This window comes from Phascolarctos cinereus, unplaced genomic scaffold (assembly GCF_003287225.1).
Source record: "Phascolarctos cinereus isolate Bilbo 61053 unplaced genomic scaffold, phaCin_HiC Scaffold_4;HRSCAF=312, whole genome shotgun sequence".
Lineage (NCBI taxonomy): Eukaryota > Metazoa > Chordata > Mammalia > Diprotodontia > Phascolarctidae > Phascolarctos > Phascolarctos cinereus.
The window spans coordinates 378,702,930-378,720,930 of record NW_027555847.1 but is presented as its reverse complement, the minus strand read 5'-3'; the positions used below and the strand labels follow the sequence as shown (position 1 = coordinate 378,720,930).

Sequence of the window (18,001 nt, the reverse complement as noted above, 5' to 3'; positions counted from 1 at the left end):
ATTTAGTAGCTGTGTGATCCTGAGCTAGTCACTTCACCCTGTTTGTCTCAGTTTCCTCATCTGTAAAATGAGAAGGAAATGACAAACCACCCTTGTATCTTTGCCAATAAAACCCCAAATGAGGTCACAAAGACTCTGACACAACTCAGCAATAACAACAAATGGACAGAAAGACCCGCATTGAAATTCTGTCACTGAAACATAATGGCTGTGTAATCATAGCCGATTCATCTAACTTTCCTGGGCCTCAGTCCTCCTCTATAAATTGGAGGGTTTGGAGTAGATGGTCTTTGAGCCCACCTAGCATCTACGACCTTCAAAGGCAACCCATTCCATTTTAAAACACTCCTCATTACAAGGAAGTTTTTCCCTTTGAAGTAAATTTGCTTCTTTGCAATTTTAAATCATTGCTCCTATGGAGTAGAGGAGCAAAACAAACATTAAGTCTACTCTTCCAAAGGACAAGCCGTCAAATAGCCAAAGACAATTATCATGGCTCTTGACAGGTTCTATCTTCTCTGAGTTAAACACCCCTGGTTCTTTCAACAAACATATGTCATGATACCAAGGCCATTTGTATCCTGATTTCCCTCCCCTGTGCCCTTCCCAAAATCTATGCATAAACAATATTCCAGATATGATTTGACCAGGGAAGATTATCCCCTATCTTGTCTTTATTTGCCTTTCTCAATGCAGCCTATGATCCCATTAGCTTTTTTTTTTAGGGGTCTGCTATATTGTATTTTCAATTCACTGAATATACAGTTATCTCTTCCACATTGCAAGGGATTAAGGACACTACACCCCTGGGACCTGGAAATATCTACATAAAAATTTTTAGCCCTCCCTTTGTACCAGAGAAGAAGTCTGAATTTTTTTCTTTTTCTTTTATGGAGTGTTTATACTATCTTATTATAAAATCCAAGTTAAGTATTTGGTCATGGGCTATACATAGGTCGATGTCAATAAAAATACTATACTGTATTTTATGCATTTCTGAGTTTCTAGTTTCTGTGTTGTCTGCTGGGCTTTGCACATCATTTACAGCTTTCATAAAACTCCCCCAAAACTCCCATTTAATTTCTTATGCCAACCCCTGATATATCAAAATCACAAATGGGAAAGTCATGAAGTGGAAGGCATAACTGTATAGCCCAACAGTGTCAAACTCAAATAGAAAGGAGACCACTAATCTGTACATTAAGATCCCCAGGGGGTGCATATTAACCTAGTCCTAAAATATAATGTCATTTATATTTTATTGTATTTTCATTTTTGTTAAATATTTCCCTATTACATTGTAACCTGGTTTAAGAGCTCATGGTGCTGCCTGCATGTGGCCCTCAGATTGCCTGTCTGACACCTTTGATTTATCCCACCAAACCCTACCCCCATTTTTTTAGACAAATTATTTGGCCACACTTCCTTTATTATTTATTTGTGAGTTGATATTTTTATCTCAACTACAAGATAATGCAATTTATCCCTATTCAATTTAATATTAATATTCATATCTGTAAAAATATTTTAAGTCCTCTGCAAATGTGATGAGCCCACTATTTGGGCCTTTATTCAAAATATTAATAAAAATGTTATACACAAATACCTAGAGCACCATACTTAGAGAGTGCCTTCCGTGTTGCTATCAAATTATTAATGGCTATTCTTTAAGGACAGCCATTCAACTAAGCCTGAATTCACTTAATTATATTCCTATCTAGCCCATACCTCTCCATCTCTGCCATGAGAATAGTTATGAGACTTTGTGAAATACTTTGCTAAAATTTAGGCAATTTACATGTACCACATTCCTTTCTCTACCAGCCTAATAATCCTGCCCAAAAAAGACTCCCTGTGGGACCTCAGTAGGAACAGGCATCTCCCTGACTTGACAAAAAGACACACTGATGACAAGAGAATCAATGAATATGTACTGCTAAGAACCTCTCTGCTAGCTTGTTATTATAGGCATTTTAGAAATCCCAACAGATCACTCATTGTTCCACATGGGGTTTGATGACTGATTAGCACATTAAGAAATTCAATAAATATAATTACACTTGGAGTCAAGGCCTCAGGGTTTATTACCCATCTGTCTTGTCTTATTCCAGGAGCAGATAGATCATAGATGGAAGAGGGTCAGAGAGTAGGAAGAATGATAGATTTAAAGGTAGATGGAACCTCAAAGTCCAATCCTTTCATTTTACAAAAAAAAAAAAAAAAGAGACTGAGGCCCAGAGAGGTTAATGATGACAGAAGTATAATTGTCAGAGACTGGATTACAATTCTTACAACTATACCATACCCTCTGCTTCAAAGTTCTTTAGCCTATATTTGATAAAGCCCCCAGGAATTAGAATACTTGGGAAATGGGAGTGTTAGAGTTGATTCTAGTCAGTCTAAGCAATTCAGGATTGAGCAGAAAGACATTTTTGTTGTCAACACTTGTTACTGAAAACTTTCTAAATTGTCTCACCCACCTGATTAAGTCCTGCCTGTTGAATTTGTCTTTAATTGATTGAGAATCTCGCAGGGTGTTGAGGTCCTCTTCCTGAGCATCACTGACCGCTGTTCAGCCCTGGAGATGGAGACAGAGAAAGTGTAGGAGAAGGAGATGGACTTGTGCTGAGCCCAAGACATACATTGGCTTTGATCTGTGGGTGGTTTTGTTGCTGCTGTTTTTACTGAATCTCATATGTCTCCTTTTCTAGGGATATGCCACTTCTTTCTCCAAGGAAGAGGGTGGGAGTGATGGGGAAACAGAACAATAAACTAATTGTACACTTTGGTTAATTGGTTCCCAGATAATTAAAATTTGGCATCCCAATCCCAATCACCCCTTGTACTGCTCAGTACTTCAGCGAAAACTAAATGACCAACATGGTGGTATAGAAAGTACTTGGAGTCAGAAGGGGGTTCAAGTGCCCGCTCTCCTGCTGAACCTCTCTGGGTCTCAATTTCCTCATCAATAAAATTAGAGGTGGTGAGGGGATAGGGGGTACACTAGAAGATCTACAAGCTCACCTTCTAGCTCTAATATCTTATTTCCTGTGCTGCTACAAATTGATTAAATGATACTGAAAGATTTAGAACCAGAAAGCCTCCTAGATCATTTAGGCTGATCCCGTAATGAGGATCAGAGAGGTTGTGACCTGCCCAAGTCACACAGCTGAATAGTAGAAGAAACACATGTTTCACAGTTGGAAGAGACCTTGTGAGACCATGTACAGGCAAATCTCTTCTTTTTACAAATGAGGATTCTGAGGCCCAGGGAATAGAATGAGATTGCCTAAGGTCACACAGACAGTAAGCAGTAGGTGTGGGATTCAGATCGAGGTCTTAAGATTCCCTCTTCTCTTTCTCCCTCACCCCATTGCTCAGGCTGTGTCCAACTTGCCAGAAGATATTCTGTGGAAATACTAGCTCAGGGGTGTCCTAACCAACCAACATTCTCTTTCCTTTCTTTCCCCAGTAATTGGAAAAGCTGAACACCAAGAGAGACAAAGCAAACATCACTTTCCTTATCCCTACCAGAAGCCCACACACGAATTTCTTGTGAGTATTGAAAGGCACCCCTTAAGGCATGAGAAACAGCCAAGAGAGAAATAACTCCCATCATGGAGTTTTGTTCAATCGTATCCTACTCTTCATGAACCCATTTGGGTTTGGTGTTTTGGTTTTTTTTTTTTTGCGAAGTTACTCGAGTATTTTGACATTTCCTTCTTCAGCTCATTTTACAGATAAGGAAACTGAGGCAAACAGGGTGGCATACCTAACTCAGAGTCACACAGCTAGTAAGTGTCTGAGGCTGGATTTGAACTCATGAAGATGAATCTTCCTGATTGCAGGCCTGACACTCTATTTATTATGACACCTAGCTGCCCCATCATGGAAATAAACCAATAAAGTTACTGTCTAAGAACAAGGATGGGAAGAGTTGGTAGCTTCCAGTTCCAAAATGAACAATCATCACTCTGTTCATGCACAAACTAAAATATTAAATTCAAGGTATTTAAATTTTTTAGCTGAGCCTATGGTATATAAAACCAAATAGAACCCCAAAGGCACTGTTACTCAGATGTAGGTCAATGGTCAGTCAAATGGTAACAGCTCACATTTATAGAGTTCTCTAAGCTTCACGAGGGTATAGAGGTGGCACAGTAGACAGAACACTGGGCCTGGAGTCAGGAAGACTCATCTTCAAGAGTTCAAATCTGGCCTCAGACACTTCCTAGCTGTGTGACCCTGGGCAAGTCACTTAACCCTGTTTGCCTCAGTTTCCTCATCTATAAAATGAGCTGGAGAAGGAAATGACAAACCACTCCAGTATCTTTGCCAAGAAAACTCCAAATGGGGTCATGGAGAGTTAGACAGAACTGAAAAATGACTGAACAAAGTTTCACAAAGCTCTTTCCTCCCAACCACCTTAAGAGTACAATTCTATCCCTATCATATAGCTAAACAAACTAAGGCTGAAAGGTTCAGTAACTTATCCATAATCATAAAGCTGAGTAAGCCTTAGAATCAGTCATCCAAGGTTAGCAACATGGCACAGTAGTCGATAGAGCACTTGGGCCCTGGGTTCTAATTCCAATTCCACCATCTACTAGCTGTGTAACCTTGGAAAGTCACTAGACTTTAGTGGGCTTAAGTTTCTTCAATCTCTAAAATAACTGGGATAGGAAATGGAAGATAGACTGCCACACTGCCTCAGATAAAGCTATCCCATTTATAATGGCATGCTCCAATGTAGTATGACTTACCATAAAGATGTCAGAGCAGCCTGGGAATACTGGTCCTATAAATCAGACAGACACATACATACATACATACATACATACATGCATAATACATATAAACAAAATTATATGATAAATTTCTCTATTATATAATGTATAATATATATGTTTGGAGTTGGAATCTATCTACATGTATGTGTCTATATAGACATGTGTTGTATAGACATATCTATTCGTATACACACATACATTTATACAAACACATACACACTTGTAACAAAACTCTAGGTAAAGGCACTCATTCAATTTGACCCCAGCTTATTTGAAGAGAACGCTGGCATGGTACTACTAGATTGCCTATGTTGAAGGTCCTTACATGTTGAATTGTCAGAGCTGAGATAATATAACAACAACATGCATATGGTGTTTTAAGGTTTGCGAAGTGCTTTACAAATATCATTTCGTCTGAACCTCACAATAACTCTGAGAGTAAAGTGCTATTATTATCCTCATTTTACACATGAGGAAACTGAGGCAATTAGAGGTTAAATGATTTGTCTAGGGTCACAGAACCAGTAAGTGTTTGAAGCAAAATTTGAACTCAGATCTGACTGACTCCAGGTCCAGGGCTCTATCCACTAAAATTAATTGAAGTAAAGAAGACCAGAAGAAAGCATTCTTTCCTACAGAAACAATTGTGGACCTACCAAAAGGATCAATAACCTATAAAAATCTATCCCTGGAGATGGAAAACACAGAATACTAATACTACCACTGTTAGTTGACCTGACCCTGATTAGTAGCCTACACGTTACAGAGTAACAGTTCATTGTGGGACAAGGTGTCTGTTGAAGAACTCATTTCTGACTTGGCTCTGCTGTGTGGTAGAATCAACTTTTTCTCCTCTCAAAATTCTCAAATTTAATCATAGAATTCAAAACTGGAAGGAACCTTAGTGATTATCAATTCAAGGCAGACCGAGGTGAAGTGGCCTGCTGGAAGTCAATCAAGAAGCAGCAGAGGACAGATCCAAAGGTCTTTCTATTATGGCACCAGCTAGGTGGCACAATGGATAGAGTGCTGGGACTGAAGCCCGAAAGACCCAAGTTCAAATCCAGCCTCAGATACTTACTAGCTACGACCCTGGATAAGTCTGGATAATGTCTGCCTCAGTTTCTTCAACTATAAAATGAGGATAATAGTAGTAACTACCTCCCAAGGCTGTCGTGAGGATCTAATAAGATAATATTTGTTAAATGCTTAGCACAGGACCTGGAACATAGTAATCACTTAATAAATGCTTACTTCTTTCTTCCTTCCACCTTGGGTCCTCACTATACAAAAAGAATGGAGCATAGTAGGGACTCAAAACTAGGTTCTCTGCCTCTAAATCCAGGCTCTTTTCACACATCAGTATGCTTTGGTTTTCTGCCAACATTTGTCCCACCTTTGGGATGTTCTTCTTTGTGACCAGCACACAGAAACACAGCTCCTGAAACTGAGCCAAACAGAAGCCAAGGGTTTCTTTTTCAGTACCACTCAAATCAAACCTTAACTACAAACATTCCATCATTTCCCTTCCTGGAAGCAGCCACAAATTCTTCCTTCCTGCTATGCCCTTTCCTGCCTCCTCATCTCACTTCTCCCAAAGCTATCCCAATAATATCATTTTACACTTTTTATGGCACTTTATGTTTCAAAATATCCACATGGACGTTGCTTCTCTCTCACAACAACCCTGGATGATAGGGAAGGCAAAGATAAACCCCTTTTGACACATTGGGTAAACTGAGGCACAGAACGATCATCCACACACAGTAAGGATGAAACCAGGAAGATAACTCAGTTTTCTTGCTTTTTTTGTATGGTGAATTTTCCAACATACCCTGCTTCAATGGAGGAGTTTCAGGATATGAAAAACTATTGTGTGTCTGTCATTTCCCCATACAGGATCTCAGTAACAACATGGAGGACAGCACTGAGATTAAGGTGGAGACAAACGTGGCCAAGACTTCTCGAATCCCACGTTCCTTGGCTGCTGGTAGAAAAAGACTCAGCAAAGCCCTCAGCTACATCACTGGAGAAATGAAGGAATGTGGAGAGGGACTTAAAGGTAAAGAAGCAGCGAGAACAGTCCTTGTCCCCACCCAGAAAAAGTAGCCAGGAGAAAAACAAGGCAATGCCAAGTCTTACCAAAATGACATCTCTGAAGCATATCCCAAACCATAGCCCTAAGCCAGGGGCCAGGACCTTTCAGGAAGGCTCTGTGACTCTACCTATGCAACAGCCCAAACCTCCTGGGAGGAATTATTAGTGCATTTTCCTTCATAAATTTATATTTTATCGGAGCTAGAAGGAACCTTCCAGTCCAATCCCTTCACTTGATGGGTGAGCAAACTAAAGCCAAGAGAGGTGATGCAATTTACCTGAGGTCACACAGACAATGCTCTGGAGATCTGGGTTCAAGTCCTGCCTTTGATGCTTACAACCTCTGTGACCTGGGGTTGGGCATCTCACCTCTCTGTGCCTCAGTTTCCTTCTCTGTAAATGAAGATGTTAAACTAGATCATCTTTGGGTGACTCCCAGCTCCAGTTCTATGACCTTATCATGAAAATGAGGGCACTAGGTTGGAAGCCAGGTATCCTAAATCCAAGCCAGGGCTCTTTATCTGACACCAGAACATACACTTAACTCAGCGGTTCTAACCTGGTGTTTACGAACTTGAACAAATAAGTTCATAAACTTTTTCTAATCTTTTGATAGCTGTATTTCAACATAATTGGTTTCCTTTGTAATCCTATGTATATTGTTTATTGTATTTAAAAACGTTGCTCTGAAAAGGAATCTATGGGCTTCTCTGGACTGCCAAAATAATCCATTGTACAAAAAAAGGTGACAAACCCCTGACCTAGGCTAAACGGTGGTTTAACTTGCTGAGTGTAAACCCAGCTTTAGACAAAAGGGAAATGATAATGTCTCCCCTGTGGTGTGTCCCTCCTCCCTCCCAAGTGCCTAACATAGTATTAGGGGCACAGTGTTAGTACAATGCCTTCGCAGGCATTAGTCTGACGTTCCTGGGAGGTCCCTAAAGCAGATCGTCTTCCTCTTTCAGACAAGTCTCCAGTATTCCAATTCCTGGATTGGATCTTAAGGGGCACATCCCAAGTGATGTTTGTGAACAACCCTCTCAGCGGCCTCATCATCATCATGGGCCTCTTTGTCCAGAACCCCTGGTGGGCCATCTCAGGCTGTTTGGGAACCATCATCTCTACTCTGACAGCCCTCATCCTGAGTCAGGACAAGTAAGTCCTGGGGGGCGCTGCACACTCTCTACTTGGTGCCATGTGCACCCTACCCCTTTCCTTCCTCCCTCCTTTTACCTGCCCCTCATCTCATTCCTTCAGAGACCATCCTTTCTTCTATAAAGTCTTCTAGCCTCTACCTCAGTTTCCTCATCTGTATAATGGGAATAATAATAGCACCTACCTCCCAGGGTTTTGAGGCTCCAATGAAGTAATATACATAAAGTGCTTTTAAAATGCTTTATAAATGCTAGAAATTATTATTATTATTATTATTATTATTATTATTATTATTATTATTATTTGGAATACTAAACAAACAAGATTAAGAGCTAGAAAGAACCTTAGAGATAGCGATCAAGCTCATCATTTTACAAAATGAGGTTGATATACAGGAAGTAAATGACAGAGCTGGGATTCCTATCCAAGCCACAGATCATAGATTTGGGTCTGGTCAAAACCCCCTCATTTTAGAATCGAGGAAACTGGAGTCTAGAGAGCCCAGTCCCTTTAACTTCAAACCTAGCATTCTTTTCATGACAGCACCTGTGTCAGAAATCCCTCAAGGGTCAGTGGTTTAGAACAGAATAATAATTTACTCCAGGGACATTCATATCTTCTTAGAGGACTTTAAGGGCACTTTTAACCCCAAAGGGCAAGAATTTCTGCTGGCAGAACTTCAGACCCTGGGAGAGGTTAGGCTGCAGGGGTGGGGAATCTGTGGCCTCAAGGCCACAGGTGGTCCTCGGGCTCAGCCTTTGACTGAGTCCAACTTTTATAGAACAAATCCTTTTATTAAGGGGATTTATTCTGTGAAGTCTGGATTCAGTCAAAGGGCCGCACTTGAGGACCTAGAGGGCCACCTGTGGCCTCAAGGCCGCAGGATCCCCAGCCCTGCAGGGGATCAGGGAGAGAGGAGATGCCTCGGCCTCTCTCGACAAGCCATGGAGGACACTACTGTCACTACCCTCTCACTCACGTCCTGTGCTCCTTCTCTCTCCCCAGGTCATTGATTGCAGCAGGACTTCATGGCTACAATGGGGTGCTGGTGGGCTTGCTGATAGCTGTGTTCTCAGATAAAGGAGATTATTACTGGTGGCTTTTACTCCCTGTCATTGTTATGTCCATGTCCTGGTAAGTCGCATCAATAAAACTGTGGGTATGAATTGAGTAAACCTCCCGACTCCCCTGAGGCAGCTAGGTGGTACAGTGGATTGAGTGACAGGCCTGGATTCAGGAAGACCTGAGTTCAAATTTAGCCTCAGACACTTATTAGCTATATGACCCTGAGCAAGCCACTTAACCCTGTTTGCCTCAGCTTCCTCATCTGTAAAATGGGCTGGAGAAGGAAATGGCAAACCGTTCCAGAATCTTTGCCAAGAAAACCCCAAATGGAGTCATGAAGAGTCAGTCAAGACTGAAGAACAGCCACCTTACTCCCCTGGCCCTTTCAAAGCCTCTTTTCTCTGCTTGGGGGAAACCTAAACCTTAAGTCCACTCTAGAGCCTTGCCTGTCATTTGGTTCTGAGCTCCCGTCCCTTCCCAGCTCCCCTATCTCCCTTCTATCTCTATGTATCCCTCTCTAGAGATGGCCATTCTGCCCCTAGAGTAGGCCAGTACCATTACCATCATTCTCTGAATCCTTGGCCCAATGTGTGAGACAACCTCTTCAGCACAGACTGTTTGGGGAGCAAGGGGCCCCTTGATCCTGCTTCCTCACCCAGGGATGCAGGCGGTGTGGCACCATGAGAAAAGCACTAGCTCTGGAGTTTGAGGAACCGAGTTCAAATCCTTCCTCTGATGCATAAGGCTCAAGTGACTATAGGCAAGTCACTTAACCTTTCTGGGTCTCAGTTTCTTATGCTGTATAAAGATGGATCAGATGGCCTTTAATGTTTCTTCCAACTGTAACTGTATCATTTAGTGAAAGAACAGGGGCTTCCAATTTAATGAAGGGAGACAGCACAGAAAAGCAAGTAGAAAAGGGAGAGAGGTAGAGTTCGTGTTGGGGGGAAAAGTATCTGTATTTATGACATCTCAGATCCTTGAAGTATTGAAGGGGAAACATCTTTCTCCCCAACATGAGAGTCAAACAGCTTTCTCTATGATGTGTCTACCCTGACGCCTACAGTGCTTTACATCATGGAGCAGCTAATAGAAAGTTACTGGTAGTCAGCCTGTTGCCATTGCTTTGACTCACTCTGAGTTTGGGTCTATGAAACATGCCCAGGGAATTATTTACAGCTGAGGGGAGCCATGTGCTCAAGGGGCATAGCCCCTGCCCCTTTGCCAGTACTCCTAAATCTGACACTCTAGAGCAGGGGCTCCTAAACTGAATCCATGAGCTTGTCTTTTTTTAAAATAGGTAAATAGATAGATAAATATATTTCAATATAATTGATTTCCTTTATAATCTTATGTACTTTATTTTATGTATTTAAAAATATTAATCTAAGAAAGTATCCATAGCCTTCCCCACACTGCTACAAAAAGGTTCAGAACTGCTCTCAAGGTGAAAGGTAACAACATAAAGCTAGGTACTCTGCCCACTTGTCAAGGACATCCTTGACCATTCCCAGAGCTCTTCAGCCAAGAGATTCCTAGGAGAATTCCAAAGAGATTCAACGATGCCCCCAATTGGCTGGTACAGGGCCACTATAGAGACCAAAGGGAAGATGGCAAAAAGTTTGGCAGGAGAATCAGATGAGAACAAACCTGATACATAGAACTATGGGGTTTCTGTGGCCCTCCTGTAGCTGAGAGAGGCAGATAAATCCCTAAAGGACACTTCTGGAGCAAGGATCCCCAACTCCCTAGAGTCCATTTCCCAGAGTCCATAAGAATAAGCCTATGTGCCCTTACACACACACACACAGACACACACACACACCCCTAAAAGACAGAAACATTAACTAAAGTGAGTTTTTAAAAGGATCTCCCCCTCTCTTGTTTCCATTCCCAGCCCAATTCTTTCCAGTGCCCTGAGCACCATCTTCAGTAAATGGGACCTCCCTGTCTTCACACTCCCATTCAACATTGCTGTGTCACTGTACATGGCAGCTACGGGCCATTACAACCTCTTCTTCCCCACAACACTGGTGCAGCCCATCACCTCAGTGCCCAACATCACCTGGTCTGAGATCCAAGTGCCTTTGGTAAGTGTCACAGAAGGAAGAAAAGAAGCCTTACTTTAAATTGGTTTTGAAAATGATGTTTACTTTCCTGGGGCCACAGGTAACCTGAGAGCCTACATAAAGCATTTTTACTTTGGGGTTTTTTTTATTCATCTTGTTTTTATTGATATTTTTTGTTTTTATGCTCCTTTTCATCCTTCTCCTCTCTCCTATACAAGGAGTCATCCCTAGTAACTTTTAAAAAGAAAGAGGAGAAAAAAATAGGTCAGCAAAATTAATCAACATGTCCCCCATGTCTGGCAGGCAGTACATGCAGCATCCCATGCCCAAAATAGCTCCCCTCTGCACTGAATTTTCTTAGCTTTTCTCTGGGGCCAAGCTTGCTCATTATAATTACATTCAGTCTTCCTTTTTGTTGTTCTCTTTACATGGTTGTGGTCAGGTGTATATTGTACTCCTTTTAAGGTAAGTTTTTAACAAATCAACAAATATTTATGAAGCATCTCTTAGAAGAAACTAGGCACAGCGCTAAGTGCTGGGGGTATGAAAACATAAGGAAAAAGACAGAGAGCCTTCAAAGAGCCTACATTATACTTGGGGCTATGATGGGTACACAGAGAGGTAAATACCAGTCCCTTTGAAGAGGCAGGTGGCATTAACAAAGTGAAGGAAGATAGAGATTCCAAGAAGCAAAGATGGGGGGACACCGTACTCCAGCCAGAGAGGACAATCCATGTAACACAGAAAGAGGAGAGGGAATGCCAGGTTCAAAAGAGCTGCCCCAGTCTGGCTGCAGCCCAGAGTCCTAAAGGAGAATAATAAGAAATATCTGGAAAGGTAGGTTGGAGCTAGACTATGGAGGTCTTTAAATATCAGGTTGAAGAGTTTGTGTACAAGAGGCAATAATGAACCACAGAAGGTTTTCATTCAGGGAAAAGACTTGAGAAGTCTAATATTCAACTAACTGTCAAAAATTATCATGGAATCCCAAGCTGGAAGGGGTCTTTGATATCATCCAGCCCAACCCCTTCATTTTACATTTCAGGAAGTTGAAGCCCAGAGAGGGGAAGGGACTTGTCCAAGGCCAACAAATCGATCCAAGCATTTTTTTTTTGGTGAGGCAATTGGGGTTAAGTGATTTGCCTAGGGTCACACAGCTAGTGAGGTGGTCACCCAACTAATAAAAGCAAAGTTGTGACTCAAGCTCAGATCCTCCAATCTAGATTCACTGCCATTAATTAGGGGTGAGAAACATCAAAGGTGGCCTCTGCCTTCAAAGGCCTTACAGTGGGGTCTGAGAAACATGATGACAGACACATGAAATGATGAAAATAATTAAATAGTAAGATGGACAGATGAATAAACAAACAAATCATACAAGGGCTTAATGGAGAAATCCAGAGCTAGATCCTTGAAGGGTGGATTTGATAGGCATGGGTTAGCAGAAAGGACATTTGATGATAAAACCCCATAAACAAAGGAGCAGAATCATAGTTAAGATTTTGAGTTTGGCATAAGGGCAGCAATGAGGAGACCAGATAGCCTGGAACAGAGAGTTTAAGCTGGGGAGCAATGAGAGAAAAGGTTGGATAATCATTAAGCAGCCACGTTTTTTGGAAAGGACTTAAAATCCACACCAGGTTGGACATGATACGATAATAGCTAATGGCTAATGTTTATATGGGGCAGGTAGGTGGCACAACGGAGAGAAATCAGGAAGACCTAAATTCAAATCTGGCCTCAGATACTTACCAGCTATGTGACCTTAAGCAAGTCACTTAACTCTGTTGGCCTCAGTTTTCTCATCTGCAAAATGAGCTAGAAAAGGAAATGGCAAACCACCCCAGTATCTCTGCCAAGAAAATCCCAAATGGAATCACAAAGAATTGGACACAAATGAAGTGACTGAACAGCAGTAGCAGCAATGTTTATACTGCATGTACTATATACCAGGCACTGTGTGCTAGGCACTTCACAAATATCATCTTATTTGATCCTCACAACTCTGAGAGGCAGGCACTGTCATTACCCCCATTTTACAGATGAGAAAACCAAGACAAACAGAGGTTAAGCAACTTGCTCAGGCTAACACAACTAATAAGCGTCTAAGGCCAAATTTCATCTCAGGTCTTCTGACTCCCAGCCTGATGCTCTATCCACTGTGCCACCTAGCTGCCCAATGAGTAATGAGGAATCCACACCAGGTTCTGGGCTGAGGGAGTTTCATGTCTATCTGTCAGGGGGGAAAGAAAGTTTTAAAAACAAAGAATTGGGAGATGCTTTAGAATAGAAAATGATTGTGCTGAAATATTTATAGCAGCATCTTTTGTGATAGCAAAAATAAAGCGGAAGTCAAGTAGAAGTCCATTCATTGCCTCACAGAACAAACAGAATTTTGGACTTGAAGTCAAGATCTGGGCTCAAATCCTACCTAAAACTCCACTTAGGTGATCCTGGGCAAATGACTTAATCTCTCTTGGCCTCCTTTGTAAAGTGATGGAATTGGGCCAGAAAGCTTCTGAGGTCGCTTTGAGCTCTAGACCTGTGATCCTAGGACTCTGTGATTGGGGAATGAACAGTTTCACAAATGGGCATACATGCATGTAGTGGAGTATTACTGTGCAGTAAGATCGACAAAGAAGGGGAACCATAACAAGACACATGAACTCATACAAAGTGATGGGAGCAGAACTGGAAGATGGTATTTACAACGTCCACAACATATGTGGAAAGAACAGCAACAAAACAATTGAAACAGATTGCTAGCAAATTCTAATTTGGAGCTTAGCCCCGAAGATAAGATCTGAGACTACCCCTCTTCCTGCTTCTTCGGAGACATGGAGGCCCATGGTTGCAGAACAACACTGCATATGACAAGAAACTTTTTTGATTTGGGTGGCTGAACTTTTTTCCCCTTAGCTTTTATTCTTTATAAAGGATGGCTTTCTGGGAGGGGGAGAAGTGAGGGACACACTGGGAAATATACGTGATATAAAATCAAAAGATAACAATTCTTTTAAGAAAAAGATTGTGATAGTAAAGTTGAAAGAAAAAAAAAGCAGTGGAATTGAGCTATGGGACAGATATGCAGCTGGAGACAACAGCCAGCAGCAGTAGGGGAAGGCCTCCTTCCTACCCAGGGCCCTGTTATTCAACTATGGGCAAGTTACTTGATTATCTTGGTTCCTCATCTGTAAAGTGAGGGTGTTGGAGAAGATAGCATAAGATTCCTTTTCAGTTCTAACACACTTTGATTTTGAGCAGTTTAATGTACCACAAAATCCTTAAGTCAAAGAGTTCTCATCTGGGGGGAGGAAGGAGGTTGGACAGAACCCACACCTCACCCTTCTTTGTATTTTTTAATCAGAGATGTCAAACACATGTAAGAGACAGCAATACTCACCATGGTAGCCTGAATTAAAATTAGATTAAAATATAATAGGGAAATTTTTTTTAATTATAAAGATTTATAAATAAAAATTTATAAAGAATAAAAAAAGTTTTTATTCTTTATAAGGGATGGCTTTCTGGGAGGGGGAGAAGTGAAGGATACACTGGGAAATATATGTGATATAAAATCAAAAGATAACAATTTTTTTAAGAAAAAATCAGAGATGTCAAACACATGTAAGAGGCAGCAATACTCACCATGGTAGCCTGAATTAAAATTAAATTAAAATGTAATTGGGAAATGTTTAACAAAATAAACAAAAATACAATGAGACATAGATAATATTACATTTTAAAACTAAGTCAGTATGACACCCCAGGGATTCTTAACCCTTTTTTCTAATCAAGTTTGACACCACTGTTTTAAATAATAGCAATCTATTCTAGTAAATCCTCTAACAATGTGGGAATAAAAGCTTGTGTTCTTATTAAGTTTGACTTGATTGAATTAAAAAAAGAATAATCCTATGAGAGCACCAGCCCTGGAGTCAGGAGGACCCGACTTCAACTCTGGCCTCAGATACTTACTAGCTGTGTGACCTTGGGCAAATCACTTAACCCTGATTGCCTCCCCCACCCCCCCCAAAAAAAACCCTATGGGAAAAATGATAGTGAAATATGCAATTCTGAGTCATAGGGATCCTAAAAATATTATAATCCACCCTCCTTCAATTTCAAGGGGAGAAAAAATGAGGTTCAGAGAAAAGTGACTTGCCTAAGGTCACAAACTCTTTGGTGAGAGACCTAGAACTTCCAAATGTCATGAGTTCTAGTTCAGTAAAATTTCCATTAAGCTGTGAATCCTGCCTCATCATTATTTAATTCTGCTATATCATCTACTCATATAATAAGCATGTTATTGTATGGTCCTTACAGCTTTTAAGAGCCATTCCTGTTGGAATTGGTCAGGTGTATGGCTGCGATAACCCCTGGACTGGTGGCATTTTCCTTGTAGCTCTTTTCATCTCTTCACCACTTATTTGCTTGCATGCTGCAATTGGATCTACCATGGGGATGTTAGCAGGTATGATCCCATTATTCACCCATCACCAATGGTCAGTGAGAATATTGGTATCCAGGGCAGCACCTTAGCAAAGTTGTGAGGTTAGTGATCCCAGCCTCCAGTTTCTTTGAACATTTACTCTCTGATAACACCCCCAGGCTTTCCACTTCAGCCACCTAGCCAGTCTTCAGGCTGTCTAGCCCTGCCCCACCCCCATTTTCAGTACATATCAGTCATTTACAACTTAGTAAAATTGAAAGTCATTGTTCTGTTTCTGAATTCAAAGCTTTTTTTTCTGTTTATGGAATGAAAAGAGGTATCCAGCAGGATTAAAGGAATACCAATCACCTCTCAGATAGAACAAGCCTTTTAGATCCAAGAAGCCTTTCCTATATTTCTGAAATGTTACTCTGTAGGTAGCTATGGCATGGCTAATGCCAGCCCTTACAGTCATTTGTGTCATTGCACCCTTGAGCTCACTGTCAATTGCTGTCCCTTCCACCGTAATTATGTTGAGCGAAACCCCAAACCTAAACGGCCCAAGGGGTCATTTGCTCCGGAATGTGTGAAGGAAAACAGACAGGAAACAAAAAGGAAACTGTTCAATGGGCCTGCTCTGTCTCCAGTGTTTCCTGAATGTACCGGTGATATAAATGTCTGGCTTTTCTGACAGCCCTCACTCTGGCAACACCCTTCAATTCCATCTACTTTGGCCTGTGGGGATTCAACAGCACGCTGGCCTGCATAGCAATAGGAGGAATGTTCTACGCCATCACCTGGCAGACACACCTCCTTGCAATCACCTGTGGTAGGTACCTCAAACCTAAGACCCTTTGGAACTGAAGTGGGAATCCAGGTATGGGTGCAGGTGGGTGTGGATATGTTACTCGAAGCACGGTGCTGTGGAAAGAATAGTGGACCCGGAGACAAGAGGCCACTTACCAGACTCTATCATGAACACGTCCTTTGATCTTTCTATAATTCAGTTTCTTCCTTTGCAAAGTAAGGATAGTGAGACTCTGTCCTATCTACTTATATACAAGGAAAGCACTTTTCAAACCTCGAAATGCTATGTAAACATGGGTTATTTAAACAAACCTGATAAACGATATTTCTACTTTGCACAAAAGTCATTTCAGGAAAAAATTACTTGCTTTGCAAAAGGACTCTTCACTTTCCAAAAGAATTCCTGGTAACATTGCTTTAAAGCGCAAACTCCTCCAGCACATGGAAAATGTGACTCAGTTTGTAAAACTGAGATACAAGATTGTATTGAACGAGTTACACCCGTTTGTTGTTCAGTCATGTCCGACTCATCATGACCCCATTGGAGGTTCTCTTGGCAAAGATGCTGGTTTGCCATTTCCATCTCCAGCTCATTTTACAGATGAGGAAGCTGAGGCCAACAGGGTGAAGTGACTCAGAAGATGAGTCTTTCTGACTCCAGGCCCAGCACTCTATCCACTGTGCCACGTAACCGCCCTGTTGTACCTGTACAGAAGCATGTAGTGGTCCTGTTCCCACCACAGGTCCAAAGCCCTCACTCCAGGAGCAATAGACCGTGTTTACCCAGCAGTCCAGTAACATTTTAGAAGGGAAAAAAAAATAGTTGGTAGTTTGGTGGTTTTTATATTCTCACCAAAAAAGTAGGAATTCAGCCATATACAAAAAGGCAATTAGATCTCTCTCAGAGAGACAAGTAGGGAAGGGAACAAGCATTTAAGATACCTTCCAACCTTAACATTCTATGATTTGATGGTTCTTAGAACCATATAAGTCTAAAGAACCATACAACCACATAAAGGTGGTGCAGTGGATACAGCACCAGCCCTGGAGTCAGGAGGACCTGAGTTCAAATCCAGCCTCAGACACTTACTAGCTGTGTGACCCTGGGAAAGTCACTCAACTCCAATTGTGTTTTAAAAAAAAGAATCTAAAGTCTTAACATGACATGAAAGCTTCAACCAGGACTTTCCCTCAGGTTTGAAGCAAACAACTTTTCTCAACAAATCGTTTAAGTAGGCAAGAGCAATGACCTGAAACTGAGACCCATAACCAGTCATCAAAAAAAAAAAAAAGCCTTTAACACGCCTGTTCCACATTCACACATGGAAATGCCATATTTAAATCCTCAAAAGATTTCTAATCTTTAAAATAAAGGGACGTTTTGTGATTCATCAATTTCCTGACTACAGTTTAAAAAAGAGTTGGGAGGACAGAGAGGTGGTGGTACACTGGAAGTTAGCAACACAAAAGAGCTAGTCACCCAGACGGGAAGCAGAAAGCAGTAGTTTGAGGGACACACTGAAATTAAAGGAGGAATGTGACCTGATGAGCTGTCAGAAGGACCCTGAAATGTAGCTCCTGCCCAA

General features: G+C 41.4%; 1 protein-coding gene across 1 annotated transcript in view; it reads left to right on the top strand.

Annotated features, from left to right (window-relative positions):
• SLC14A2 (solute carrier family 14 member 2) overlaps positions 1-18,001 on the top strand; it is a 70,183-nt gene that overhangs the window by 41,832 nt on the left and 10,350 nt on the right. Inside the window, exons 11-17 of the mRNA XM_020985743.2 lie at positions 3,473-3,555; positions 6,690-6,852; positions 7,853-8,042; positions 9,048-9,176; positions 11,005-11,197; positions 15,503-15,650; positions 16,303-16,437. Of these exons, the coding sequence (XP_020841402.1) occupies positions 3,473-3,555; positions 6,690-6,852; positions 7,853-8,042; positions 9,048-9,176; positions 11,005-11,197; positions 15,503-15,650; positions 16,303-16,437 (1,041 nt within the window). The remainder of the gene's footprint in view (positions 1-3,472; positions 3,556-6,689; positions 6,853-7,852; positions 8,043-9,047; positions 9,177-11,004; positions 11,198-15,502; positions 15,651-16,302; positions 16,438-18,001) is intronic.